Raw genomic sequence first — 27,938 nt, 5'->3', positions numbered from 1 at the left:
CACAACTGAAACTCCTATCTCATTTAGGGTCCCTCCTTTGGCCTGCTGCTTAATCCATATGAATTAAAAGATCTCATAAGGCAATGTCAGTGGTTCACGCAAGCTATTGATGTCCCTATTTCATCTTGCAAATCAATCTGAATCACAAGTTTGTTTTAGGACTCAGGGTAATAACTGGAGGCCATCCCAGGCACCACTGAAGCCAGGCCAAGTAAGAGCCCTTTGGCCTCTTGAGCAAATGTGGCTGCCCCAGTCACTGGTTTTAGTCAAGTGCGGTCCCAGAACCTTAAAAGGAAACACAATTTCCTTTAAATCCATCAAGAACTAGGCAGAGAGCATGGGTTCAAGGTTGTTTTTATTTTCAGAGCCTGCAACAGTTGGTTAGCAGTGCTAGCTAAGCTGGTACAACCTGAAGGCCATCCCACCTCCCTTTTCTGGCATTCAACCAGCAGAATCCCTGCAAACAAGATTAGAGACCAACTGAGATGTGTCTCAATGTGTGTGGGGGAAGAGGCCTTCTCCCTCTCCTCTCCTCCCCACATATTTTTCTAACAAGATTGTTTTACAGCCAAATGCAGCTCAAACCCATAACACAGCAACCAGTTATCTCCAACATCACTGATTCCCTCCCCACCCCCAGAATAGGAAGCCAAGTCACGAGGGGAGACTGACTTGTGTTTAAGAAAAACTTGGCTACACCCCAGTGGAGCAAAGATGGTAAGGAAAACTGGTGCCTAAGGGTAGGGATGAGCAGGAACCAAACAGGCCTGTCTGAAATCAATCAAGTCCGCCCCAGCTCCTTGGGAGGTGTTCCTTTGAGACCCCCACTTCCATGGGGTCAGATGAGGGGCAACTGATGATGATCTATCACTCCCTGTCCCTCAAATTAAAACATGATAATCTCAAAGTTTTACCTTCAAAACCCACCACGCTGCCTCCTAAGAAACACATTCTAAACAGTCATCTCTATGCCAGCACCCATGTCCTTCTCCTAATGCCCAGGGCTTCCAGCCCCTCTCCCCACCCTTGGGTGGCCCAGCCAACACCGATTTGATACTCCTTGACTCATAAAATGACTGTTTTTTAAAAATGAAAATAAAAGCTATCAAAGAGTATCAGAATAACAGAAGGAAGACACTCAGCGTCTACTCCCCTCCCCATCCTGCAGAGCCCACCCCTCCCTGCCTCCTACTCTGGGACACCTACACTATCATGTTCCAACACTGACCTGGGGGAGTAGGGGTGGGGCAGTGGCAGCTGCCTGAAGTGCTTTCCTGACTGTGACTCCTAGACCAGCCAACATCATAGGGACTGGGGAGAGGAAGAGCGCGTCACCCCTCAAAGAGATCTCAGCGGCCTTCGAGGTAGGTCTGGGAGGTTTAGCTTATGTCCTGTAGCCACGCCTGAGTCCAGTGCCTGCTCCCACCAGTGTCTCAGTCCTTGGCTTTAGATAGCAGCAGCCCCAGTGCCGCAGCACCTCCTGGGGGTGACAGAGCTCCCAGTTCTCTGTCCCACAACTCTCAAGTCGTCCTCTCCTTCCCCCGTCCTTTGTTTTTTTTTAAATAAAAAACAGAGGTAGTCCCTGGGATGGTAAAACCCTACCTAGAATGGCAGTATTATGACTCAAGCAGTTAAATAAAAGTCTTCAGGAGTTAAAAAAAAAAAGAAAAGAAAAAAGAAAAGTGATCGCTGAAGTTGAATAAATTAAAGATATGGGTTATCCCACAAACACCGTTCCTTCCCAGGCTGTCTTTGGTATTTGGCCAGCAGCATTTCCATTTGTGTTACTTCTCTCCACTTCACTGTCCTGACCCTTCTCTCATGAGAGAAGGCCAGTGCCCAACAAGGCCCCAGGTGATTCATCCAACTGTGGGGGATGAGGAGTCAGAACATCTTGACCTGGTGCTCAGAACTGTGCTGTGGCACACGACTTCCTTGGCAGAATGTGCTGGTGCAGAAGGAGGTCATCTTACAGGGACAGAAGAGGCATAGCCAGCAGGATGCTTTGGGCTCCAACCTTAGGAGTGTGGGAGGTAGGTTTAAGGCGTGGAAGCCCCAGGCCTTCTCTCCAAATGTCACACAGCTGGCCCCTCTGCTTAAGTTTCTCTGCAGCAAAGAGGAAGTGGGGAGGGATGGAGGGAGGCTCAGGCTGCTGCTGTCTGGCACCACCACCCTCAGAGCTTCTTCAGACGGCTGTACATTTCCCTTTTGCTCTTCTCCCCTGCCCAGGTCCGGCTCTTGGTGCGGAACTTCTTCAGGTCTTCTTTAAAGTCCTCGTGGTGCATGGGCCGGTAGCTGGGGGGCTCACAGTGAGACTGGCAGATAAGAGGATGAGGTCAGGGTACACCTGCTCCACCTTCACAATCCTGCTCCCTCCCTGCCTGGGGCTGCAATGCAGACCTGATCAGTGGGTTCTAGGGCCCTTCTTTGTGCAGGGCAAGTCCACAGACCTCTGGCAAGAAATAGCCACGACCATGAGACAGATCCAACTGTCCAACCTGGGTGAGGGGTGGACCATGCTCTCCAGAGAGCTCAACTTACCTGGCATTTCAGGAAGAACTCCTTGTATCCACCCTTCAGGACATACAGCTCAGGGTAGTGGAGTTTGGGGTACTCATTACCCAGCCGATCTCTCTCTCGCACGTACCGGCACCTATAGCAGAAGGCCAAAGCAAGGTTAGCTCTTCCAACATAGAGAAGTATGAAGACAATCACACAGTGAAAGCAGTGGTTGTGGCTTAAGTACTTCTTACACACATCTTCCCAACTGTACATTTACTTTTAGAAACTGTCAAGTTGTGAGTTCCTGGCCATGTGTGATCTTTAGGAACAGTGTTCACAGCCAGAGCCACTGCCTTGTATTGGAAGGTAGACAGTTTCTCCTCCAACTTTCCTTTCTCTAAGTTAAACAGCCCTAGCATCTGACCCCTACTGGGCATCGCCCTGTTGCCACCCGCAGCTAATCTGCGGTGACAGCCTCTGAGCGAGCTGTCCACTGCATTCTCTAGCCCTGCCACATTCCCTTGCCTCCTCCTTGATGGGTGCCTCCCGTACCTCCCTCTATCCAAAGGGGCTTCTTTCTTCCTTTGACTTTGAAACAGGCTGAGCTTGCTCCTGCCTCAGGGCACCTATTTGCATCCTATGCCTGGACTGAATACTTTTCCCCATATCCTCACCTGACTGTTGGCTCCTCACTGCCCAACGCATGGTACAAAAGCCAAAACCCTTACAGTGGCCTACAGCTTGTCATCCCCACCCCCTGCTGCTCTCCCTGTCATTCTCCACTCTAGCCACTATCGCCCCCTTGCTGTTCTAACCTGCCTGGAGCTCCCACCTCTGGTCTTGTTCTCTGAAGCACCTTCTAACATATTGTATAGTTTACATATTTATCATGTTGTCTGCCTCCTGCCACTCTAAAATGTAAGCTCGTTGAAGGCAGGGGTTTTTGTCTGTTTTGTTCACTGCTATTCTCCCCAGTGCCTAGAACAGTATCTGGCACACAAGAGGCAATGGTAAGTATCTGTAGAGTGAATAACTCCACTCGTGAATGAACATTAGGCCTTGCTCAAATCCACCTCTTCAGGTGATCATGGTTTTGTACTAATGCAGGGCAAAGTCCTCATCCTTAGGAGACAGATGCTGAAGGACTTGGGGAGACAGTCGCATGTGCCAAATTCTTGCTGCAGGTGTGTGTGTATAGTTATGTGTGTGCAAATGTGGCAAAATATTAGCAACTGATGACATCAGGTAAAGCATGTACAGGGAAATGGTTTGAGCTTTGAAAAGGTTCAAAATCAAAAGGTGGCACAAGAACACGCCTGTGAGAAGTCTCTCTCGGACCACCCTGGTTGAAGCTCCACTCCTGCTGCCCCACCTGTCTCTAAGTGTCTGTCCCTCTTTGGTTTCTTAGCACTTGTCACCATCATCTTACGTCTCTCCACGGGAACCTCCCCCGCAGCAAGTCCTTGTCAGTCCGGCTCCCTGCTGCACCTTCTGTGCCTAACAGTGCCTGACACATTCCAGGCTTGCAGTCCTTTCTGAATGCACAGGGATAATGATGGGCAGCTGGTTGGCCCTATCCCAAGCTTTTCAATACCACCACTCACTTCTGACCACATTTTTCAGCACCAGTCCTATTACCATTAATGAGAGTGGAGGATGCTGTTGGAGCATCAGAATATTATTTTAAATCTTAAGTGAACGTTGTTTTATTGTAATTATACTTTCATCTATTTTGGCATAAAATATACCTTTGGGTAGTAAATTATAACTGGGCCTTAGACACCAAAATCCTCATAGAAGTTCTTGCTAATAAGGAGTGTATGTGTGTGGGGAGGGTATTTCTTTTCACCCTAATATGGCAGTAACATGAAACTACACAACCCACTACTTCACAAAGCTGGACTTGACAAATGTTTGAAAGCATCACCTCAAGTTTTGCGGTGAGGACTTCACACTTTTCTGGCACTTGCATAAAGAGCAACCACATTGTACTTGAAGGATATCATCTGAGAACAGCAGCCCCATAGGTAGAACTAAGGACAACTAAGGACTGTGGGGGAAACTGGAAGAGCCAGAGTTTAGCTCAATATAACGGAAGGACTAACAGTGAACCACACCCAGCAGAGGGAAGGACAACTCAGGACTCGGGGTGAGGAAGCAGAGGCCAGATCCTCAGAGGATACTGTGTGAGCAACACTAGTACCACAGACAGCCTGGACTGGAGAAGCCCACCAGCTCTTTGCAACTGAAACTGTCAGGTCAGGCCTATAAACTACATTCAAGGAAGCTGTTCATAAAATCAATCAATTGCTAAATAGATAAGAATTTGAGAACACATCTGTTACACATGAATTTGTACTTTTATAAGACTGTGTATTTACATGATATGTGTGTAGGCTCAGGCATGGAAATGACTTGTGATGTCCAATAGGACGTTGCAAGTGTGAGCCATATACCACCATGTCCCACAGGAGCACTGTGGGGGCCACGCTGCAGAGCCCAGTTCTGTGTGATACTCACATGCGAGGGCCTCGCTCAGAAGAAAACTCGCAGTGGAACACAACGATGACGCGCTTGCCATCAGTAGGTACGATGGGCTTCTTGAGTAAGAAGTCTTCAACGTCCTCTTCCATGTGCAAGTTCACTGCCCCCTGTGAAGGCACCAGAGACTCTTGGCACCTGCACATCTCACACTTGCAGTAATGATTCTGCAAGAGTGATCTTTAAACAGGCACCTCAAATTCTGTTATGACTATGCACTTTATGAGTGGTATTTTTTTAATGTTTTAAAAAATTTTTTTCTTTTGAGGAAGATTAGCCCTGAGCTAACATCTGCTGCCAATTCTCCTCTTTTTGCTGAGGAAGACTGGCCCTGAGCTAACATCCATGCCCATCTTCCTCCACTTTCTATGTGGGACACCTACCACAGCACGGCTTGCCAAGCAGTGCCATGTCCACACCTGGGACCCGAACCGACGAACCCTGGGCCACCAAAGCAGAACAAGTGAACTTAACCGCTGTGCCATGGGGCTGGCCCAATGAGTGGTATTTCTGAATTTGGGGACTCTCAAAAGCCATAAGACAGTGGCAAACACTAACACTGTATTTAAAGTACCTCCTTACTATTTTTCAACACTATTTTATTGGTTAAAAGATTAAAATGGCACAACCACATACTGTCTTCCTGGGAAAGTTGTGTCCCAACACCCCCTTCACCAGGCAGCTTAACACAATTACAAGCTTAAGAGGCATCACTAGGCCCAGCACAGACTGGGAAATGTTGCCAGAGAATGGCTTCTCCCAGTCAGGAGCCCTGGGATGTTCAGGCATGGCTTAGAAATCAGTGTGTGCCACCTAGAATTGCCCTTGATGGTGACAGTGTGAGGGACAGAAGAGGAAGCACTTGCTATACAATGTGGTAGCGAGCAATGTAGACCAGGGAACATTCTTTCAGTGCACCAGCAGTCAAATGCCTTTCACACACACTGCCAGCATGCGAGCTAATAAGCAGCCAGGTGTTACCACCCCCCCTTTTAAAAAATCACAGATGCTATCTAGGGCTCCTTCTATGCCCCCCACGACAGCAGGGCTTGACAGCAACACTCAGGAATCCATACCTTAATGTGGCCTCCCTCATATTCATATGGGTATCGGCAGTCAATGATAACAAACTCTTTAATGAGGTTGGCAAACTTGCCATTCAACACAGATGCCATCTATGGAGAGAAAGCCAAGGAAAATTAACTTTGGCCACCAGCAACAACCAGATTCAAATATCCTATGTGCCGAAGGTTCCAAAGGGATGACTTACAATTTCTGGAGAGATGTATTTTAAATCCTGATGCTTGCCAGCAACTGTATGAAAAAGATAACCCTTAAAAAAAGGAAAGAGATACTTAGGAAATCTGAAAGCCTATAAATACAACCTTTATACCGCTTGCCTGCCTGGTAAGAGTCAGCTTTAAAAAACAACCTTTAACTTAATAGTTAGTACATGCTAGTTACTTGTCTAGGCACTTCATTTAACATCCTGACATTTAATTTTCACACAAACCTATAAGGCATATCATTTCCATTTTCAGATACATCAAAGCTAAGCACTGTATCCAAGGTCAGCCAGCTAGGAAGCCAGATTTGAATACAGAAGCCTCAGGTAGTTTCCTTTTCCTCCTGCTTCTGTCAGGACTCCTCATCCCAGCAGCCTGACTGTGAATAGCACTGAAGAACACAGTGTGGAGTGAACTTCACTCATTTCCTGAGCACCTGCTATGTCCCGTATGGTGCCAGACATTGGAGATGGGAAAAATGAGGCCTGGCCCAGCCTTGAGGGGGAAGATGGCTACGTCAGCAATTACTCATGAGGGCGACCAGCTGAGTCAAGTGTTCGCCCATCCTTATGGCCATGTGTGGGTTCATTATGACAAACACAACCAAATGCTTCAATTCAAGCAGAAAGTTCCACTAGCAAGGGCATACCCAGGTTTTTCCTTGCTCTTCCCTTCAGACTAGAATTGTCTTCTATTTTTAACCCACTTATCTGTCCCTGTTCCGTCAAAACCCACTTGGCTGAAATATCTACGGTTCAGACTCATACCTTCCCCAATCCTCTAGCTGAGACAAAGCCCCTCTTATTTCTCTTAGCCTGCTGCTTACATTGCACTGACATTTATCTCAATCTACCATGTGGTAGACGTGGTTCTTGTCCACATGGTACAACAGGTCTTACTGACCATGTGTTAAATTTTTTGAGGGAAGGAACTGTATCTCATTTTGGAATCTCTGCCAAACACAAGTGCTTCGATAAAGGGGCTGGCACTGCTCATCAAGCCACACTGAGGCAGCGTCCCACATGCCACCACTAGAAGGACCCACAACAAAGAATATACAACTACATACCCGGTGGCTTTGGGGAGTAAAAGGAAAAAATAAAGAAAAAAAAAAATCTTAAAAAAAAAAAGTACTTCGATAAATGTTAGCTAAATTAATGAATGAAAGATTCATCTGGTAACCTTCAAGTCACATGTAGTTAAACAAGCTACTGCTGACACATTCCCTGACCCACCCTCATATTTCACCTACAGCTCAAAGGCAGCCAGCTCCTCCCCGGAGCAAATCCACGTTAGGCCACCTGCAGATCTTCCTCTGGACTTCCCTGGGGGCCTTTTCCCTTAAAGGCCATGCTTCTCTGGACAATGGAGAAATTCAGTCTCAACCCTGAACCTTCTAAGATAACCTTTTGGTATATAGATTTGCAGTGAGGCTTAAGTTTATTTCTGCTTCTTTATACATTCCTGCATTACTGTTTTGTAATCAGAAACACAGTTCCCAGAGAGCCTTGACTTTGGGTTGGTGAGCAACTCCCTACCTGAAACCTCTGATCAGCACCAGTAAGGTCTACAGTTCCACAGAGACCAAGATACACCTGATCATGAGTTTGTCTCCTTATCTTAACAAAATTTCAAACTATGTCCTCTTGGGGGCACCCCAGGAGCCACCTCAGGAAGGCTGAGGGGGGTTCTAGGTAACCCCTCCAATTCCGCATCACACAGCCAGAGCAGCTCTGCTTGCAATTACCTTGGAGAAATCTCCTATGAGGTCCCTTGGGTCATTATCCAAAATGTTCTCAATGGTCCCTTTTGGGGAAGATGCGAGGGATAAAGATTGATGTAGAATCTGTAACAAGTCAAAGGTGGAGAGTGAGGCCAGGGTTCTGAATAGGACTTTTGAAAACATTCATCTAAATATGCCATAAGGAGGAGACTGAAATGTTAATGTCTATATTTAGCAAATAAGAGATTTTGCCTTATTTGACTGAATCTAGAGTGAAAAAAAGAATATGGGTTACTGACTAGGTCTACTATTATTTTAGTGTCTAATTGAATAATTTTTCCTTTTTTTAAAAAAAGGAGGATTAAAATTAGGGCTTAGCCTAAAAAAGCATGTTTTAGCTCTATCCACTGAGAAGCTCCAGGGGTGCAGTGAGCGCCCCTAGAGGACAGTGCGCTCTCTAAACACTATTTTACACTAAATGAAACCAGGGCTTTTTGAAGAAGTGATTGACTCCAGGTTGGGACAAGAAATGTACAAGATAAACCTGGAACACCTTGCGGTGGTAGCAAAGAAGCTCTCAGACTTCTAAGGACAAGTCAAAAGGGCTAATCATGGGGAGGTAAGGATTTCTTAAGCGCTACACAAAAAGCACTAAATATAAATAGAAAGATTGATACATTGAAGAATTTAAAAATCAAGAAATTCTGTTCATCAAAACAACAAGATTAAGTAAGAGAAAAGGTAAGCCAGAGTAGAAGACACATTAATCTAAAAAAAGACTCATCTTTGAAAATAAAGTACTGCCAGAAACGAGAGACAACCCAATAGAAAAATGGGCAAAAAACACGGACAAGTAACACAGAGAGGAAAATCTAGGACAAAGAGGAAGGACTACCAGGGAAATGCAAATTAAGATCAGAGATGCCATACACTCACCAGAATGGTTACAATTAAAGGGACGAACAACACTAAATACTAGTAAGGATGTGTAAGAACTGGAACTCTCATACACTGCTGTGAGTACAATCACTTTGGAAAACTACTTGGCAGTGTCTACTAAAGCGAAACACATGCCTAGCCTAGGACCCAGCAGTTCCATGAGAAAGGAAAGTGTATATTTAAAAAACAAAAAGTAAAATATGGTCAAGTGATATTTGACAAGGGAGCCAAGAATACTCAATGGAGAAAAAATGGTCCCTTCAATAAATGGTGTTGTGAAAATTGGATATTCACATGTAAAACAATGAAACTAGATCCCTACCTTACACCACTCATAAAAATTAATTCAAAATGGATTAGACTTAAATGCGAGACTAGAAATCATAAAACTCCTAAAATAAAACATAGGAAAAACTTCCCTGACATGGGTCTTGGCAATGATTTTTTGGATATGACACCTAAAGCATGAGCAACAAAATAAAAAATAAAAAAGTGGGAGTACATCAAACTAAAAAGCTTCTGCAGAGCAAAAGAAACGATCAACAAAATGAAAAGATAACCTATGGAATGGGAAAAAATATTTGTGAACCATGTATCCGATATGGGGTTAATATCCAAAATATATAAAGAACTCATACAACTCAATTCAAAGAAAACCCAAATAATCCAATCAAAAACGGGCCAAGGACCTGAATAGACATTTTTCCAAAGAAGATATACAAACAGCTCACAGGTACTTGGAAAGGTGCTCAACATTACTAATCATTAGGAGAATGCAAATCAAAACCGCAATGAGATATCACCTCACACCTCTTGGAATGGTTATCATCAAAAAGACAAGAGCGGGGCTGGCCCAGTGGCCTAGTGGTCAAGTTCAGCATGCTCTGCTTCAGCAGCCTAGGTTCAGTTCCCAGGTGCAGACCTATACCACTTGCCAGTAGCCATGCTGTGGTGGCAACCCACATACAAAATAGAGGAAGACTGGCACCAGATATTGGTTATGGGCAAATCTTCAAGCAAAAACAGGAGGATGGGAGACAGATGTTAGCTCAGGGTGAATTTTTCCTTAGGAAAAAAACCCCCCAAAAACCCCGAGATAACAAATGCTGGCAACGATGTGAACAAAAGGGAACTCTTGTATACTATTGGTGGGATTGTAAAGTGGCACAGCCACTACAGAAAAAAGTAGGGATGTTCCTTAAAAAATTAAAAATAGAACTACCATATGATCCAGCAATTCTACTTCTGGGAATACATCTGAAGGAAATGAAAACACTATGTTGAACTGATATCTGCACTCCTATGTTCATATCAGCAATATTTACAAGAGCCAAGGGGCTGGCTCGATGGCATAGTGGTTAAGTTCATGTGCTCCACTTCGGCAGCTGGGGGTTTGCCAGTTTGGATCCCGGGTGCGGACCTACACACTGCTTATCAAGCCATGCTGTTGTAGGCATCCCGCAGATATAAAGTAGAGGAAGATGGGCATGGATGTTAGCTCAGGGCTAATCTTCCTCCAAAACAAAAGATAAGGGGATACAATAGCCAAGACAAGAAAATGACCCAAGCATCCATTGATTGATGAATGGATAAAGAAATTGTAGTACACACACACATACACACAGAGGAATATTATTCAGCCATAAAAAGAAGGAAATTCTGCTGTTCGTGACAACATGGATGGATCTTGTGGGCATTATGCTAAGTGAAATAAGTCAGAAAAAGACAAATACTTTATGATCTTACTTATATGTGGAATTTAAAACAAAAACCAAAACCACCAAACTCATAAAAAAAGAGATCAATTTGTGGTTACCAGAGCCATGGGTACTGGATAGGGGGTGGGAGTTGGGGGGAAGTGGATGAAAGTGTTCAAAAGGTATAAACTTACAGTAATAAGATAAATAAATATTAGAGATGTAATGTACAACATGATAACTACAGTTAACAATGCTGTATGGTATAGATGAATGCTGTAAAGAGAGTAAATCCTAAGAATTCTCATCACAAAGGAAAAAAATTTGTTTTTTCTATCTATATGAGATAATGGATATTAACTAAACTTATGGCAATCATTTCATAGTATATGTAAGTCAAATCATTATGCTGTATACTTTAAACTTATACAGTGCTGTATATCAATTATATCTCGATAAAACTGGAAAAAATTATACAATCATGTTAACAGCAGCTTTATTCACAGTAGCCAAAACCTGTGAACAACCATCTAAATGTCAAACAGGACAGATAATCTGTAGTCTGTTCATCTTAATAAAATAAACACAGCAATGAAAACAAACCCCTGTGGATACACACAACAGATGATTCTCACAAAAACAATGTTGAGCAAGAGAATCCAGACATATATATGCAGTATGATTCCGTGTATATAAGGTCCAAACACAGGCAAAACTCAGCTACAGTGTCAGAAGACCGGTTAGTGTTACTGAGGGAGGAGGCACAAGGAGCAGCTCTGGGATGCTGCTAATGCTCTTTCTTGATTACAGGTGGGATTTATGGGGGGAATGTCTGTTCACTCCATAAAAATTCACCAAGATATACTCTTATTTTCATGGTTTTCAGAATATATAGTAAAATACTTCATTAAGGTTATAGTTTATTTATTATTATTTTTTTAAAGACAGTTTTGAATCCTTTGTTTTTTTTTTAAAGATTTTATTTTTTCCTTTTTCTCCCCAAAGCCCCCTGGTACATAGTTGTGTATTCTTCGTTGTGGGTTCTTCTAGTTGTGGCATGTGGGACGCTGCCTCAGCATGGTCTGATGAGCAGTGCCATGTCCGCGCCCAGGATTCGAACTAACGAAACACTGGGCCGCCTGCAGCGGAGCGCGCGAACTTAACCACTCGGCCACGGGGCCAGCCCCAAGGTTATAGTTTACTTTTGAAAGCAAAACCTCAGGGGCCAACCTTCAGGTTATCTCTCAGGTAGCCAGGTGTCAAAAAAGGGGTTAATTTGAGGATTAAAAAGGATAAAAACTGCAATATATAGAAAAACATCAAATGTTTTAATCCATGAGTTCATAATTTTTATTGAAAAACAACCCATAAGCCACAGTGCCAACTTTGTTAAGATGCAAGGTAGGGCATCATTTGGAAAACTGGCAAATAAAGAGATCCAGCATTCATCCTGCCTTTCCCAAGGGTGACCAAAGAGTGTGATGTGGATAAGTTTCTCTTTATAGGAACATTCTGCTAATAAATGAAGAAAGAATGATAGAACTGCAGGATCACCTTTTTGAAATCCTGGTTAAATGAAGTATTGAATCTAGGCAACAGTCATTGATGGCTGCCCAGCACATTGTGCCCCCTGATCAAAGTAAACAAAAGCATCCACGGAATATTCTTGTCAAAGAAATGGAATCTGAATCTGATTAAAAAGGCTTATGGGCAATATAGAGGGGATAGAAGACAATGTTAGAAGACCCCAAGGGACTGTGGGAACCTCTATAGGACAAATGACCTGAGTTCTTCAACAAATAAAGTGCAAGAGGGAAACGAAAAGATGGAGAGCAGGAACCCAAAGAATAAGAGACCTGTTAACAACGGCAATGTACAAACCTGATGTGAGCAAACTGAAGAAGCACTTAGGAGACAACTGGGAGAAACTGAACCCAGACTGGAAATTTGACAATATTAAGAAAATAAGAAGGCAAATCCCAAGAATGTCAAGAGTAAAAGGAAATGAATATTCTTAAATATTGATATATAAACTAGAAGCTTTCTGAATGGCAATTTGTTGATATGCATACAATGCAAATTTTCATAAAGGTTCCTGCCTTTTAACCTAGAATTCTATTTTTAATTAGAAAAAAACAAAATGTCCATCACATGTTACATAACTAAAGCAGATTATGAAATATAACGCACCAGGCCTACATGTTTTCATAGCTGTGATCTAGTTAACCTTTTACGATGACTGATATTTATTCAAACTTTTTCACGCTACAGAAAACATGGGTAGTTCTCCAGTTTATTTTATAATCCTTAATACCAAACCTTAACACCAAAATCTGATACAAGGACAGGATAATGAAGGAAAAACGTGTATACAAAAGCAATTCTAAATAAGCCAAATACGACACTGCAGGAAGCAAGAATAGTTTTAAAATCAGGGAATCTATGAACGTAAGCCAAAATATATTAAAAAGTTAATAAAAATGGAGTAGCCATAGCTAGATGCAAAACTATTTCAAAGGCTTTAGTTCACAGAATAAATAATGCAAAGGAGCATAGGACTTATGCCCAGAGAACCATGACTCTATAAAGACAAATCATTCACCCAAAAAAATAGCTAATGGTCAATCAGAAATGAAGAGATGCTCAGACTTCCCTGGAGTCCAGAAAGAGACACAAGATACTACTTTTCACATATCAAAATAGCAAAAACTTCCTAGGAATGGTAACATTCAGTGCTGGGGACACTTTGGATAAAGTCGTCAATTCATTTGTTTCTGGTAGGCATGTGCATTGCTGACTCCTTTTTAGAAAAATATAGTAAATGTACATAGCATTTGCCCCAACAACCTCACTTATTCCCCTAAAAATGAAAATGCAAGGATGGTGAACATTGTTGTAGTGTTGAAAAACGGGAAACGTTAATCAACAGAAAAATAGCGCATCCATAATAAGGACTCTCATGCAGCTATTTGAAAATAATTTACATTTGTGTACAGATGTATAGGGTGTTTGTGATATTGTATTAGTGGAGGAAGTTCCAAAATAACTGAAAACAAACCACACAACTATGAGTAATGGAATTCATTAACTTTAGCAGTTGATTTGATAGAATTAGATATACTGAACTTGATACCAAGGAGGATACTTATTTTGAATACAGGTGAAACCTTTATAAAAATTAAACTTTTGGGGGCCAGCCCCATGGCCTAGTGTGGTTAAGTTTGGTGTGCTCCACTTTGGTGGCCTGGGTTCAGTTCCCAGGTACAGACCTACACCACTGGTTGGCAGCCATGCTGTGGTGGCGACTCACATACAAACTAGAGGAAGATTGGCACAGATGTTAGCTCAGGGCGAATCTTCCTCAGCAAAAAAATAACTAACTAAATAAATAAAAAATAAACTTTTATTAGGCTATGATAGGATGATAGGTCAATTAAAAGGAAATAAATGAACTAAAATACATAGAACTAAGTGACAATGTAAAACACTACAAAGTTGTGAGACAAATCTAAAGTGGTGGGAAATTTATAGATCTAAATAAATAAGGAAACAAGAAAACAAGTGAGTTTGGCATAGAATTCATGAAGCTGGAGATAGCAAACCCAAAGAAACTAGAAGCCCCAAGAAGGCTGGCCCTGAGGCTGAGTGGTTAAGTTTGTGCGCTCCGCTTTGGTGGCCCGGGGTTTCACCGGTTTGGATCCTGGGTGTGGACATGGCACCACTCATCAGGCCATGCTGAAGTGGTGTCCCACATGCCACGACTAGAAGGACCCACAACTAAAAATACACAACTATGTACTGGGGGGCTTCGGGGAGGAAAAGGAAAAATAAAATCTTTAAAAAAGAAGGCCTAAGAAAAGCCCACTCTCCCCAGCCAAAGGACTAGGAAAAGGGCAGCCTATCAAGACAACTCTTAGAAAACATAATACTCTACTCTGGCCAAACACGAAGGAAAAAATTATGGCCCCACTCCATGCCTTGCCAGTGCGGGCAGAGAGTTATTAGACTTCCGCCTTGCCCAGCTGTAATTAAGTGTCCCAATCTTTACTCCACTGGGATGGTGTCAGCAGAGGCATACTAGGGAGCTTAAACTCCCAGTCCTGCCCAGCAATAATGAGACTTATCCCCGACCCTATGTGTCATGTCAAGGGAGGCTGTGTTGGGGAACCTGAACTTCTACCCCCACCTTCCCTGCAGTATCAGAGGCCTGCTAAAACAGATTTACATAGCCCACAGTCTCATAATACCCCAAAACATACAGATAAAATTGAAAGATCACTTGTCATACCAAGAACTAATCAATAGAAGCCAAGACACAGATGCTGGAATGATCTGAGAAGGATTTTAAAGTAGCCATCACAGAAATGCTTCAACAGGCAATTATGAACATGCTTGAAACAAATGAAAAACACAAATAGCAAGTCTCAGCAAAGAAAAGGAAGAACAAAACAGAAATTTTAGAACTGAAAAATAGAGTTATCACTCTCCTCAAGCCAAAAGGAACCAACAAAACCAACCTCTTGGGGCTTCTCTGGACTAGCTGCCTCTCCAGGACTGGCCCCAGCCATGCTCTTCCTCCGCTTCGTATTTCCAGGTGGGGACTCCTCTTGAGATCGTTCTGGTCTTTTCAACACTGGCCGGGCAGTGGAGCTACACATGGAAGGGGAGTCAAACAGCTTGCATCGATTGCCCTTAGGGAGGAAAAAAGGGAGAGACCCATCTTTCATTAAAACTTGCTCACTTGAATGGTAAAGAGAATGGACCAGGGTTTTCTGGAATGGTTTAAGATCCACCCTAAATTAGGCAACAGACACTGTCCATTCATCTAGTCCCTGCAACTCTCGCAGGGCCTGGCACATCATAGATACTCAGTACCTGGTGTTCCACGAACATGTACTAAGCTGACATTATATGGAGATGAGAAAGATAATCCACGCCCTCAAGAAGCTTACTGTCTATACAGAGTCCTAAGAGTCAAACTGTTACCTTCCAGCCGCGAACATATTTTTTGTTTCCTCTTCCCCTCTATTTTATTACTTACATCTTGCCCAAGCAGCTTGACAGGATTTAACACCCCACCAAAATCCATAAAAGGTGTGAGGTCATCCAGACTATACTATAAAAAAGAGCCAGTAAAGTGGTTAAAAACTGAGTTGAGTCAGAGTTTGCAGGGGGCAGGGGTACGCAGAGGAACAAGTGCCTTCAAAATTGTGTTCAGAAGTCCTTCTCTCCAGGCCAGCCCTGTGGCTGAGTGGTTAAGTTTGCGCACTCTGCTTTGGCAGCCCAGGGTTTCGCTGCTTTGGATCCTGGGCTCGAACATGGCACCACTCGTCAGGCCATGCTGAGACGGTGTCCCACATGCCACAACTGGAAGGACCCACAACTAAAAATATACAACTATGTACCAGGGGGCTTTGGGGAAGGGAGAAATAAAATCTTCAAAAAAAAAAAAAAAGTCCTTCTTTCTACTTGGTCTTTTTTTTTTTTTTTTTTAATTAAAGATTTTATTTTTTTCCTTTTTCTCCCCAAAGCCCCCCGGTACATAGCTGTATATTCTTCATTGTGAGTCCTTCTAGCTGTGGCACGTGGGACGCTGCCTCAGCGCGGCCTGGTGAGCAGTGCCATGTCCACGCCCAGGATTCGAACCAACGAAACACTGGGCCACCTGCAGCGGAGTGCGCGAACTTAACCACTCAGCCACGGGGCCAGCCCCTACTTGGTCTTTTTTTTTAAATAACATCAGAGCATTTTAATGTAAGACTTACAAAGCCAAAGGAAATACAGGAAGATGTTCTACGGTACTTGGTTTTTTTAAAAACTAATTTCCCAGAGTCTGAGGGCAGCCAATCTGCCTAGTGATAGAGGCAGTGTAAGTTCAGCTCTCTAACCTCACATCAGCCTGTTCACGACTCAGTGTGCCTTGGCTCCGTTTTTCCTTCTGTGCACAATGTCCCTTCATACTCCAGTAAACCACTCTCTTTGGAGCTGATACTAAAATTTCAATGTTGCCTCTTCTTTGAAATGTTCCTAATAGTTCCCAGTGGAGTGAGTCACTTCCACATTGCCTCTCCCAGAAACCAAGAATTTTCTCCTAATTTTTCTGAAGTTTATTTTAACAGAATGTTGTTCAGAAAAGCAAGAATAGATTTCTTTTTTTTATCCAGAAGTGCTGGAAGTTTTTGGAAGAGGGTCCACTGCTTTCAACAGGGTCTCAGGGAATTATGCACTCCTCGAGGGCAGAAACCGCAATTCCAGCAGAGCCCCAGCTACTGTGAGGCTGCAATAAATGTTTGTGGAAGGAAATTTCCCACTGTGAAGGGCCCTTAATACTCATGTTCATGATTTCTAAAACAAATTTATAAAACTGGTAAGCCATTTCCCAAGCATTCTCACATTACATATAATTTTGTCTTTCAAAAGGACCCATGGCAAATTTAGTCCTCGTATTTGTACCAGGGTAGCTTATTTCCTCAAAGCTATGCATGTTAATCTACTATAATTTGTAAATAGCCTCAAGACTAGTTCATTTGTCCCATTTTTATAGTTCAGGGGCATTGATAGTTAAAAATGTAGCTATCAGCTTCTATGTATACCTAAAGGTGTGTGACTCTGAGTCTGTACTATGATATCTAATTTTCCCTAGGTGTTTGCATAATAAATGATGTGTAACTGTGAGGGCCCAGCCTTGCTTCTAACTTCCTGTTTGAAGGTATCTCTGATGGAAACATAAATCTTGTCTATATATCGATGGTGGGTATTTTCAATTAAAAAATATAAGCATTCTGTGAGTTACTGTTGCTTGTCTAGTGTTGTGCTAGATGCTATGGAGTATAAATAAATGAGAATGATCTAAAAAAGAAAGAAAATAGTCTTCAGACTAAAAAGGCTTTTTCAAACTACCTGGATGGTAGAGCCAAAAGTAACTGGTCCCTTCTAATCGAACACCTTATAGATTAGGAACAGATGCATAAACGAAATGCATCCTTCAAGGTCACAATAGGTAGCTGAGGTGGGGTGTAAAATCCAGGTGCCTAAATCCTGTCATTCCATTCAACCTTTGGCTGTACCCAGCTAAGGTGGCATTATTAAGGGCACACCCACACCATACCAGATGCTAAGAAGACAGGAGACAGCAGCTCTTCTACCCTCCGGGTACTTAAACACAGACATACACATACAAACACCCAACAAAATCAAGAACTACCTTAACAGTATTTCTCAAACTGAAAACTTTGGTGTCATTCTCATGGCTTCTCCTTTACCTCTATCACAGCCAAATTTCTAATTTATGAAGTTCCTTCAATCTGTTCCCTCCTCTTCACATGATTCAGAGAACATTTTCAGCAGTATTCTAAACAGTCACAATAGGCTCGTAAGTGGCATGTTTGTAACTGATCCCTCCTCCCTTCCAGTTAACATAGCTCTGCTACATAAAGTCCTTCAGTTCACAACCAGTTGTTCTCTGACCAAGAATAGCTGGGATGAACTAGAAATTATAAAAACAAGGATTACATGCATGTATATTACCCAGACTTTCGCACACACAAATGAGGATAAAAAACTTGAAAAACAGTGTGCATTACACCAGAGAACACTAGTAATCAGTCAAGGGGAGAGGTCCATATACTCAAAGACAGAATCTCACACGAAACAATTTTTGATGCCAGTGAGGACATGGACAAATGGGTTAGTTTTCTGTTTAGTCTAGTCCACTCTGTCCCAGAGGCCCAATTACTCAAGGCTCCCTATAGACACACCAGAACAACTTACAAGGTTTGTGGTTCTTCTCATGACAAGGGGAGCTGTCCACAGGCTTGCCATGCATGATGGGGTCTCTTCATCATTCTAAAGAAAGAGAAAAACTGTGTTACAAAGATCCACTAGAGATTAACATTAGTTTAAATGCTTTAGGTGTAATTCTGCCTAAGAATACTAGACAGGCTTAGATAGGAGGCATCTAATGTTCACGCGTCTTCCCCACTCCCCAACATTTTAAGGTCAGAAGAGAACCACACTTAACAGTTCAGATATCTGAACATAACTAAAAGCACCCCCTGTGAAGGTATGTGAGGAGGTATCCTCAGTCTCTTTAGATTTATGCCACGTGGCAGCCAGTCCTCCACTGTTCTGGTTTCATGTCTCTTACACAAAAACAGATTGTCAGCTCCGTTAGGGTAAGAAGGATCATCAGTGCCTTCTTTTGAAGTCCCCCGACAGGATTTAATCAGGCTAGAAGCAGAGTCTCAATAAATCCTCACCAAATGAACAAAAATACCAGCCAACTCAAGCCCTGGGGAATCGCTGTTCTTTGCATGGCTTCTCCAGGGGGTAGTTAGCAGAATGGATAGAAAAACACACACACACACACAGTACCTTCAGATTCTCTCCATCGAGAAGGTCCATGAAGCCATCATCCTCATCAGACAAAGCGGCAGTCACAGGTGACTGGGGCATAAAAAGAGGAATGAAATTCCCTGGTTCACTGCTATCTCTTTCATTTGAGGAAAGCTACAAGACAGAATTCATGGCTTGTTAATAAGTGATCAGCTTTGATTTCCTTGAGTGGGCCACTGGTTTTTATAAGGAAAGCATACAATATTTGTTACAAGAAGTAAAATTTTAGCAGCCGCTAACCAAAGGAAAATGAATCCCAAGATTAGTCAGGCCTAGTAGCCTTCACAAAGAACACTTCCCAGAAGCAATTCACTTTACAGTAGGATCTGGGCATCGCCTCTTGTGAAGGACAAGGTTTGTTTTACCAGGATTTTAACTGGTGAAGATGGAGCAACACGAGGGTTGTGAAAGTATAACAATCTGCTGGAACAAGGAAGGGTGAGAAGATACAAGTCTCTACGGAGACCACAAAACGGCCTAGAGAATGCTTACGTAACTAGCTCTGACAGAGGGAAATAAAGGGTGGCCTGGTACTAGAAAATCTAGTTCTTTAGACTTGGAATTTAAATGATAGCTGCTTGGGGGCTGACCCTGTGGCCAAGTGGTTAAGTCTGCACACTCTGCTTCAGCGGCCCAGGGTTTCGCCAGTTTGAATCCTGGGCACGGACATGGCACTGCTCGTCAGGCCATGCTGAGAAGGCATCCCACATGCCACAACTAGAAGGACCCACAACTAAAAATATGCAACTATGTACTGGGGGGCTTTAGGGAGAAAAAGGAAAAATAAAATCTGAAATAACAGGAAACCAATGCTTAAGAGCGGTTACCAAGATCATCCAGCTCACCTGTTTGACTCCAAAGCCCAAGTTTTTCTCCCTCCTACACTCCCTCCCTAGGACAAAGAATCACTCCTGGAGTGAAAATGGGGGCATCTCATTAGGCAACAGCAACCTTATATTGTTTTTTGGGGGAAACTCCCATTACAAAATATCTATTTAACATAGAAAATTTAGAAAAACCACTCATAAATCTACCATCTAGAGATAACACTGCTAATACAAATATTGCTGATACTGAATTATTTCTTTTCCAGGTGCTTTCCAAAGCCAGGAATAAAGTTGAGATATATATCTTTTTTCCGCAGTAACAAGGCAGTCCCAACTTAAGCCCTACAGATAATCCTTAAAATCTAAATCCCTTCGTGGTATAAATGCATTAATCCTCAAGCGGCCCTCGGGTTCTCAGAGTGGATCACTCACCTAGGAATCTTCGTGCTGCGCACCTACTCTGGTTCAGGCACTAGCTGGGCTTCACAATATAAAACAAGTTCTGGGTTGCCTTTGATCCTCCACAAGTGCAGCTGAGCACACTGGCAGTTTTTAAGCCAGCAAAGCCCAGGAGCAGGCAACTGTATCACAGGGCAGCACTTTTTGAAGGCTCACATTCTAATAGCAATTTTATGTGTGTGTGTGTGTATGTGTGTGAAGATTAGCCCTGAGCTAACTGCAGCTAACTGCCGCCAATCCTTTTTTTCCTGAGGAAAACTGGCCCTGAGCTGACATCTGTGCCCATCTTCCTCTATTTTCTATGTGGGACACCTGTCACGGCACGGCTTGATAAGCGGTGATAGGTTTGTGCCCGGGATCCTCACTGGTGAACCCCAGGCTGCTGAAGAGGAGCACATGAACTTAACCACTATGCCACTGGGCAGCCCCTATATAATACCAGTTTTTGTGACCTAGGTTCTGGGACCCCAGGTACAGATGTGCTATAGAAAATAACAGACAAATCTCTGGACAAGACCTAATTCTTACTCCACGATTCTTATACCAAGAAGTCACTGATTATGCTTGGAGATTAAAAGCAAGGATACGAAAGAAATACCCTCAGATATGATCAAAAGCCAAACCACTGAGATTAGTGCTGGCTTTCTTTCAGTTTGCACCCTCAGCACCTATAATTAGGGATGGCCAAATGACCACAGGAAACCCTGGTGCTCCTCTGGTCTTCAAGCACACACTAAAGATGCTTAGTTTTACCCAACTCTCTAAAGGTTACTGTGTACTTGGGCATCAGGAAATTTTGTTAAATCCCGGTCTTCTGTTTATCTGCGTCCTTTGGCAAAGTGCCCAACCTTCCTGCCTAACCGGACTTTCCCAGTCTGTAAAATGGACTAACTCCAACTATTTCACAGGCTTATGAGGACTAAATACAAGAAAACATAAAAGTACTTTGTGCAAATGCTAGACAGAACAGCAATACTGCTGAACCTGAACCTCAGACCACCAGCCAGGTTGGAAAGCTGTATTTTCAGATGCAAGTTCCCAGGAAAACCTGGAGATCAAATGTGGTCATTTTGCTCAAGTTGGACCTCTCTAGTCTATAGCTGTCAGATCAACACAGGAAACTTTGGAATGACAGTCTGTCTGGAAAATTAAAAAACCAGGGGCAAGTGGCCTCAAATACTGGTCAGGTAGCCTATATGCAGTGGGTTCACTAGACTCCATCATAGTTCTTAAGAAACCACCTTTGGAAGAAGCCAAGTGGTCTCTTCAAACAAAATCACTGTGGGAAGCACCTCTTGGCACTCAGGATGCATTGTAAAGGGCAAGTTTTAAGTAAGACATATAATCCCACCATACATACATTTAGAGGAATGATGCAGGATGCCTGCAGATTATTTTCCCAGAATCGACAAGGTCAAATATTCCTTGTTCAAGTCCAACATTTCAAACATAGCATCTCTCACTCTGCTTCTGCCTGTCTGTTCTCCAGACACAGCAAAAACACAAAAAAATGTGACAGTCTAGTTTCAAAAGACAAAGTCAAGGTAAAGACAGCATGAGCCACTATAGTGTCTTCAACTCCAATTTAAAGAGGGTGCTTTAATTCTCTTCCCATCAGATCTCCCCTATGAAAGCCAGAGCACATACCATCCGAGCTGGGGCAGAGTTCTGCCTCTGTGTGAAGAGGTCTTTACCCTCCTCAAGTCCATGAGAGTGCAGGCAGCCACGAGATGCAGGTCTGATTGGCTTCTTAAACTCAAAGGCTTCCTGCAAGACAGTATAGTCAAGACATCTTCTACTGTTCATGAAAACCAGCTCTAGGGCCTTGGCTGTAGCTCACGTGAGGCAGGCAAGGGAGTGGGCACTGATCACCTGCTTATAACTGCCTCCAAACTAAGGGTTTACCCATTTCTGATCTAATTCCAACACTGGATCTGGGTAACTAAGAATTTCAAAGACTCTGTCAACAGCTAACTTCTAAGGCAGCATTTTTTTCTCTCACCACAAACACTTTCTTTCCTAACAAACACATGAGTATTTGCCAAGTATACAAAATACTGAGTTATAAGCTAAATCAACTTTCTAAAATCTAAAGTAAAATCATTTCAATATAATTGCCTGTGAATGAGAGCCGAAACTTTCCACTCTAGATTTATACGTTTGAGGGCTTTGTATTTTCCACCTTCTTCCTACCAATGGGAGATAATCTTTTTCCACTTAAAATTACTATATACCATACTAAAAGCCAAGGGGAAAAAAAACCCTACTAGTTTACTCAACAACATGGATGAATTTCACATAATGTTGAGAGAAAGAAGCCAGAAGTGATAGAATATATCCTGTATAATTCCATTTACTTAAAAATTAAAAGCACTTATAATCCTCCTACCCTAAAATATCCACTTAACTTGTTATGTTAGGCTCAGAGCAATAACAGCTAATATCAGAGTATTTATAAGCTAACACAGTACTAAGTGCTTTCTGTGCATTAGCTCATTTAACCATCAACCACAACCCAATCATCCCCATTTTATAGATGAGGAAAGTAGGCCTTACAGGTAAGTGATGTGCCTAAGATCTGGCTTCATGGCCAGACAGGACAACTACAGAGCAAGAGCTCTTTAACTTAAGACTGTTTCCCCTCTAGAACAAAGCTCCAGGCAACCCTGGGAGAAGTCAAGTTCAGACAGTGCTGGGGGAACCAGGCCTCAGTATAGCTTTGGACTATTTAGTAGAAAGCACTACGCAGAGGCTGACACAGTGTTCCAAGCACTCAAGGCAGTAACTCATTTCTGTACTCTCCCTTAGGACATCTTGCAAGTTGCCAAAGGAATCACTGAGAGAGTTCATGGAGGCAGTAGGCTTCACACCAAATTTGGAAGATTATAAGGATTACGAACTGTGGCATTTTAGCAGAGAATGGAAAATGGGAGAAAACAGATATGGAAATAGAGTAAGAAAGAAGACTGGAAAAGTTGAGCTAATTCATTTAACTTTTGGATGCCTACCCTGTGCAAGGCACCTTGCCAGGTGTGAGAGAAAAATCAGGTCAGGGTGTTCTTGGAGTTTCGGACGGACAACCACAAGCTTACCCCCTGAGCTACCATTTCAGTTACGCTGAGATTTCCTGGGACTTCTTGGCCCTAGTCTTTCAAATACTGTCAAGAAGTGTTTTCCTAAGCTTACAACTCATCCCAGGATCAGCACAAAGAGGCAAAGAAGGCCTGGGGAGACCTTTCCAGATAAACTATTTATGGATATAATTACTCCTAAGAGCTACTATCTGAGCAACTCCTACCTGCCAGGAAGGATTTGAAATGCTTTATCTACATTATCTTATTCAACTCCCACACAGCCCTACAAGGTACTGCTATTCCTATTTTACAAACAAAGAAGCCTAGAAAAAGAAAGAACTTGCCAAGGTCACACAGCTAGTAAGCAGTAGGATCCAAATGCAAGTTGTTCTGAGGCCAAAGACCATCATGACTTTTGGTGAAGGTTTAGAAAGCAGCCCAGCCATTTCTCTGTGAGCCACTGACACTTGTGGGCTTTTCCTTTGCCCTAGGTTAGTAGATTGATGCCACAACTCACGTTTTCCTTGTTCTCATCCTGGTCAATCAGCTGAAAGACATCATGGTCAAGAGAGTCGGAATGGCTCCTCTTCAGCGCTGGGCTACACCCCAAGAGCTTCTGCTATCAGTGACAAAAGAAATTAGGGCATGTAAATGAAAATCCAATGGGAACTCAGTTCTCTAAAGAAAAAAGGAAAGCTGGAGGGAGGGCCTAGCTCCTCACACACTGCAGTAGGTAACCAGTGAATGTGGCCAGGGCTCCACCTTGCTAGAACGCGGGACAGAAGTTCCTACACAGCTTTAGCCTAACCTCACAAGGTCTATAGCACTCTCAGCAGGGATGTAGGGTGTCAAACCACTCCCAAATAACATCACTTGTACAAAAAGAACCCTTTCTGGTTTGATAAAACTGATAGTTAGAGATGGAAGAAAAGCCCTTAAGAGGCAACTGTTATTGAAGTTCTTTAGGTAGAGTGTTTATGGGACTAAGGAATAGCAGTCCTCATGGCCTAAATTACAGTCTACTGTCAAGGCCACAATGGTAGGTAAGGGGCCAGATAATAGGTATTAGTTCAAAATAAACAAGGGAACTAACTTACAGGTAGAGAATTTATCCTCTTCATGGGATTTTCAAGGCTGCAATGAAATCAGAAGGTAAATGATGAGAACAAAGCAAGTAAAGAGGTTCTCATATTAGCAGATTCACAGTGTCTAACCTATAGTTTGGGAGGAGACAAAAATATTCCCATTTTGGGCAAGATGGAAGAACAGATTTTTGAAGCTGTCTTGTTCTCACACACCCACCCAACACCGGGCTTCTAGGTGAAAAAAGCAAGCTCAGGTCTTCTCTTAAAATATACCCGTTCTCCTAAGGCTATGACATCAGAGGATAGAGCAAGGGTTTGGGTGAGACTGGAAAAGAACCCCAAAATTACAGCTAAAATAAAGGAAGGGAAGTTCTGAAAACTGACACAAACCACGCAATCTCAAAAGATACCAGATTGTTTACAGGGTATAGATCCAGGAATCTTACCAGGTACAGCTAATAAATCTACAGCTCCAGTCCAGAGGACGAAGAATTTCATTAAAAAATTAAGAAACCTTTTTTCTAAGCACAAACATTTAAAAGCAGTGAATACATACTTTTCTTTACTGTCCAAGGGCCCAGGAGAATCCAGACAAAAGCCTATGGGAAATTTAAAAAAAAGTCTCAGGGAATAATACATGAAATACCATCTTGTCATGAAAATAAACAAACAAATAAATAAAACTATTAATACTGCTTCTCTAAGGCAGCCAACAAAAACTTATGGCTGGGACTTTTGCCAGAATTGAAGCTGAGTCTCTATTTGATTGTCAAAAAGTTTATATTTGCTCAAGTCTTAATATTTTCATGATATATCTACTAATCTCCCTTTCCTTCTTGCCATCAAATATCATCAAGGGAAACAGGATTTGAGGAGTGTGAATTAAACCAAACCTCGTGACTGCCTGGCTTTTCAGATGGGGGTTACCCAGGTAACTTTCTAACGGTGAGTTCCAACTACGGAAAGAATAGGTCCCAGTTTTCTGGAATAGTTTGGATTTCAAATATTTTATCCTGTCATAATTTTGGGCTTTGGAAAATACAATTATGTTATATGACAAGCAAGGCAAGTATGTATTGTCTTCTACAAAATAACACCAAGCGAGGTGACCATCTCAAAGGCAGCAGGGTGGAGAAGACACTGCTCAGCATGGCCCAGACCCACCAGTGCCTGCCTAGAGCACACCTTTCCTCCACGATGTGTGTACAACCTTAAAGGAAGTTAGGTGTTAGCTCCTGAGTGGTATTCTCCTTTGCCACACTGCCACTAATGAGAATCCTATCCCTAGTTCTTAAGCAGCCTATATTTGAAGATTTTTGCTCTTGCAGTTCCCTAACCTAAAGTATATGTGCAAATACAGATGAACTCTGCAGTAACGTGAATTTATAAATTAGAATAAAATGCACTGGCACATTTCCTCCATAGCAGGCTCACTGAAATAATTTCATAATACTTTCAACAGTTTGACTCTGTACTTTAACCAATAAGATTTCTGGAATTGCCACTTATAGTGATATGGTTAATTTTACCCTATTACTCATCCTCAAGACCAAGCGCATCACCTCCCTGCAGACACTTGACATTTGTTTCCTCTCTTCACAAACTGTGGCAGGGGCTCCTCTGTACTGTTCTTAAGAAATCCAATGCCATGACTTCTGTTTACTGTCTCAACTACTCACCAGACTAAGTTCCTAGGTGGAGATGCAGGTTTCAGCAAATTTCAAGCATTGCTCCCACAAAGCAGACACATGACAAATACTGAAGACTAAAAGAATACCTGAATCAGTTGACTCGGAGGAACCCATTCTCTGCAAACTGCTGTTTTTCACTTCCAGTAGCTGTTCATACTCACTGAAACCAAGAGAAATAATTCTATGTATATATTTCTAGGACATAATTAAAAGGTCACACACAGGAGACAGGCCATGAGGTTAGCAAGTAGCCAGGCTGCCATCAACCATCATTCATCAATCATCATCTAGGCCACACCACAGAACACTTTGCCATCCAGAACAGCCAGTTAGCACTAGAGCATAAAAGGAAATGAGAAAGGAGTGGGTCGGCATGGCCTGGGTCACACTGTAGGACAGGATAAACTATGATGCCTCTTGGAGTATTTCCTGAAATGAGAGCATGTGTTCTAGGTACTGTGCTCAGAGCTGGGATGAAAGATGACTAGGACAAGTTCCTGCTTTTCAGAGGTTGGAAAACGTGTAAGACACGTGCTTACTTAGAAAATGGGATGTCCAAGATTGAAGGGAAAACAGCTCCACCAGAAACACTGTAGGATGCATTTCTTGCTATAAGAAAAAGTTGAGGGAGCTTTTGAGTATGGAAAGTTGAGTGAAAAGGCCTGGCCTCGTTATGGAAAGCATCGGGGTGGACATCAGGAATGTGCACGGGGAGAGCGATTGCGATGATTTTGTGCAAACGCCAGGAAACAAAATGCCATGTCCCTTTGTTGAGAAGGAACAAAGCTCACAGGAAACGAAGATCCTGTGAGGAAGTTCAGCAAAGAGTGGAAGTGAGCGCCTAGAACGGCCTGCTTTTGCCCCGTGGGGGTAGATTTCAAAGAGCTTCCTAGGATAGGGACAGAAGAAGAGTATAGGGCAATCCGAAAGAAGTGGCGAGCTGGGGCCGCCCACCCCCCCTACTACCGGGCCTGGCTCGGGGCTAAGGGGGACCTCTCCCGCTCAACATTCCGCTTGGGGGGAGGGTGCACATGGTGAGCCCCCGCCTGATGCGGGCGGGCAGGTCTCGCCCTTCTCCGTGCCCGTTTCCCGGCCTGATCTCCCCGAGAGCCGTCTGAGAGGCCAGCGGCCCGCGGCACTGCTCGCCGGTCCCTCCTCACCTGCCCAGCCCCTGCAGCTGGTCCATGGTGACCGTCAGGTTGGTGACAGGCGACAGGCCTCCGGCGGCTGGCGCGCCGAACAGCGCCTTCACGACGGGCTGCGACGCGGGAGGGGGGCTGCAGGCGAAGAGCAGGCGGCGGCGGTGCGGGGGCTCCGGGCCCAGTTCCATGGCGGCGCCCGGCCTCCCACGGCTCCCGCTCCCTCTTCCGCCGCCTCCGCCGCGCCCGCCCCGCCCCGCCGGCACCGGCCTCGACCGCGCGCCCAGTAGCCGGCGCCCGCGGGTCAAACACAAACACGATCCCGCGGTTCAGGGTCGCGGCTGCCACGGGCAAGCGGCGCGGACGGGCGGATGTCCAGACCAGGCAGGAGCCAGCCACACGCACGGGTGTTCCCCCCTCACCCCGCGAGGCCAGCGGTGGGCGGGTGCCGGCAACCTGAAGATTAAATCCAAACAAACGCGGCGGATCAGGAAGGGATAGTGGCCAGAGCCCCGAGTCAACGGCCTGGGCTCACACTCTCCTCGCTTTTCCCTCACCCCCTTGCCCAGCCCGGGGTCGCA

At 43.6% G+C, this 27,938-nt stretch overlaps 1 protein-coding gene across 5 annotated transcripts; it reads right to left on the bottom strand.

The window, feature by feature from the left end:
• Positions 1-338: 338 nt before the first annotated feature.
• Positions 339-27,641, bottom strand: CDC25A (cell division cycle 25A). Of its 5 annotated transcripts, none has more exons than XM_070236946.1 (15): positions 27,379-27,641; positions 26,305-26,378; positions 25,084-25,126; positions 24,540-24,576; positions 23,960-24,058; positions 22,016-22,135; positions 19,062-19,133; positions 18,459-18,533; positions 15,206-15,379; positions 8,077-8,175; positions 6,314-6,376; positions 6,120-6,218; positions 5,023-5,153; positions 2,542-2,653; positions 339-2,315 (listed from the first exon to the last, which is right to left on the bottom strand). In XM_070236946.1, the coding sequence occupies exons 1-15, from the start codon at positions 27,546-27,548 to the stop codon at positions 2,175-2,177; spliced, it is 1,509 nt and encodes a 502-aa protein (XP_070093047.1). In that variant the 5' UTR covers positions 27,549-27,641; the 3' UTR covers positions 339-2,174. The 5 variants fall into 5 exon arrangements, with proteins under 5 accessions (XP_070093047.1, XP_014586973.2, XP_023475590.1 ...); XM_014731487.3 differs by having other exon boundaries at positions 23,960-24,061; positions 27,379-27,640; XM_023619822.2 differs by having other exon boundaries at positions 19,062-19,196; positions 27,379-27,639.
• Between the last annotated feature and the right edge of the window lie 297 nt (positions 27,642-27,938).

This window comes from Equus caballus, chromosome 16, assembly GCF_041296265.1.
Source record: "Equus caballus isolate H_3958 breed thoroughbred chromosome 16, TB-T2T, whole genome shotgun sequence".
NCBI classification, from domain to species: domain Eukaryota; kingdom Metazoa; phylum Chordata; class Mammalia; order Perissodactyla; family Equidae; genus Equus; species Equus caballus.
This window is presented reverse-complemented; position numbering and strand designations above follow the sequence as displayed.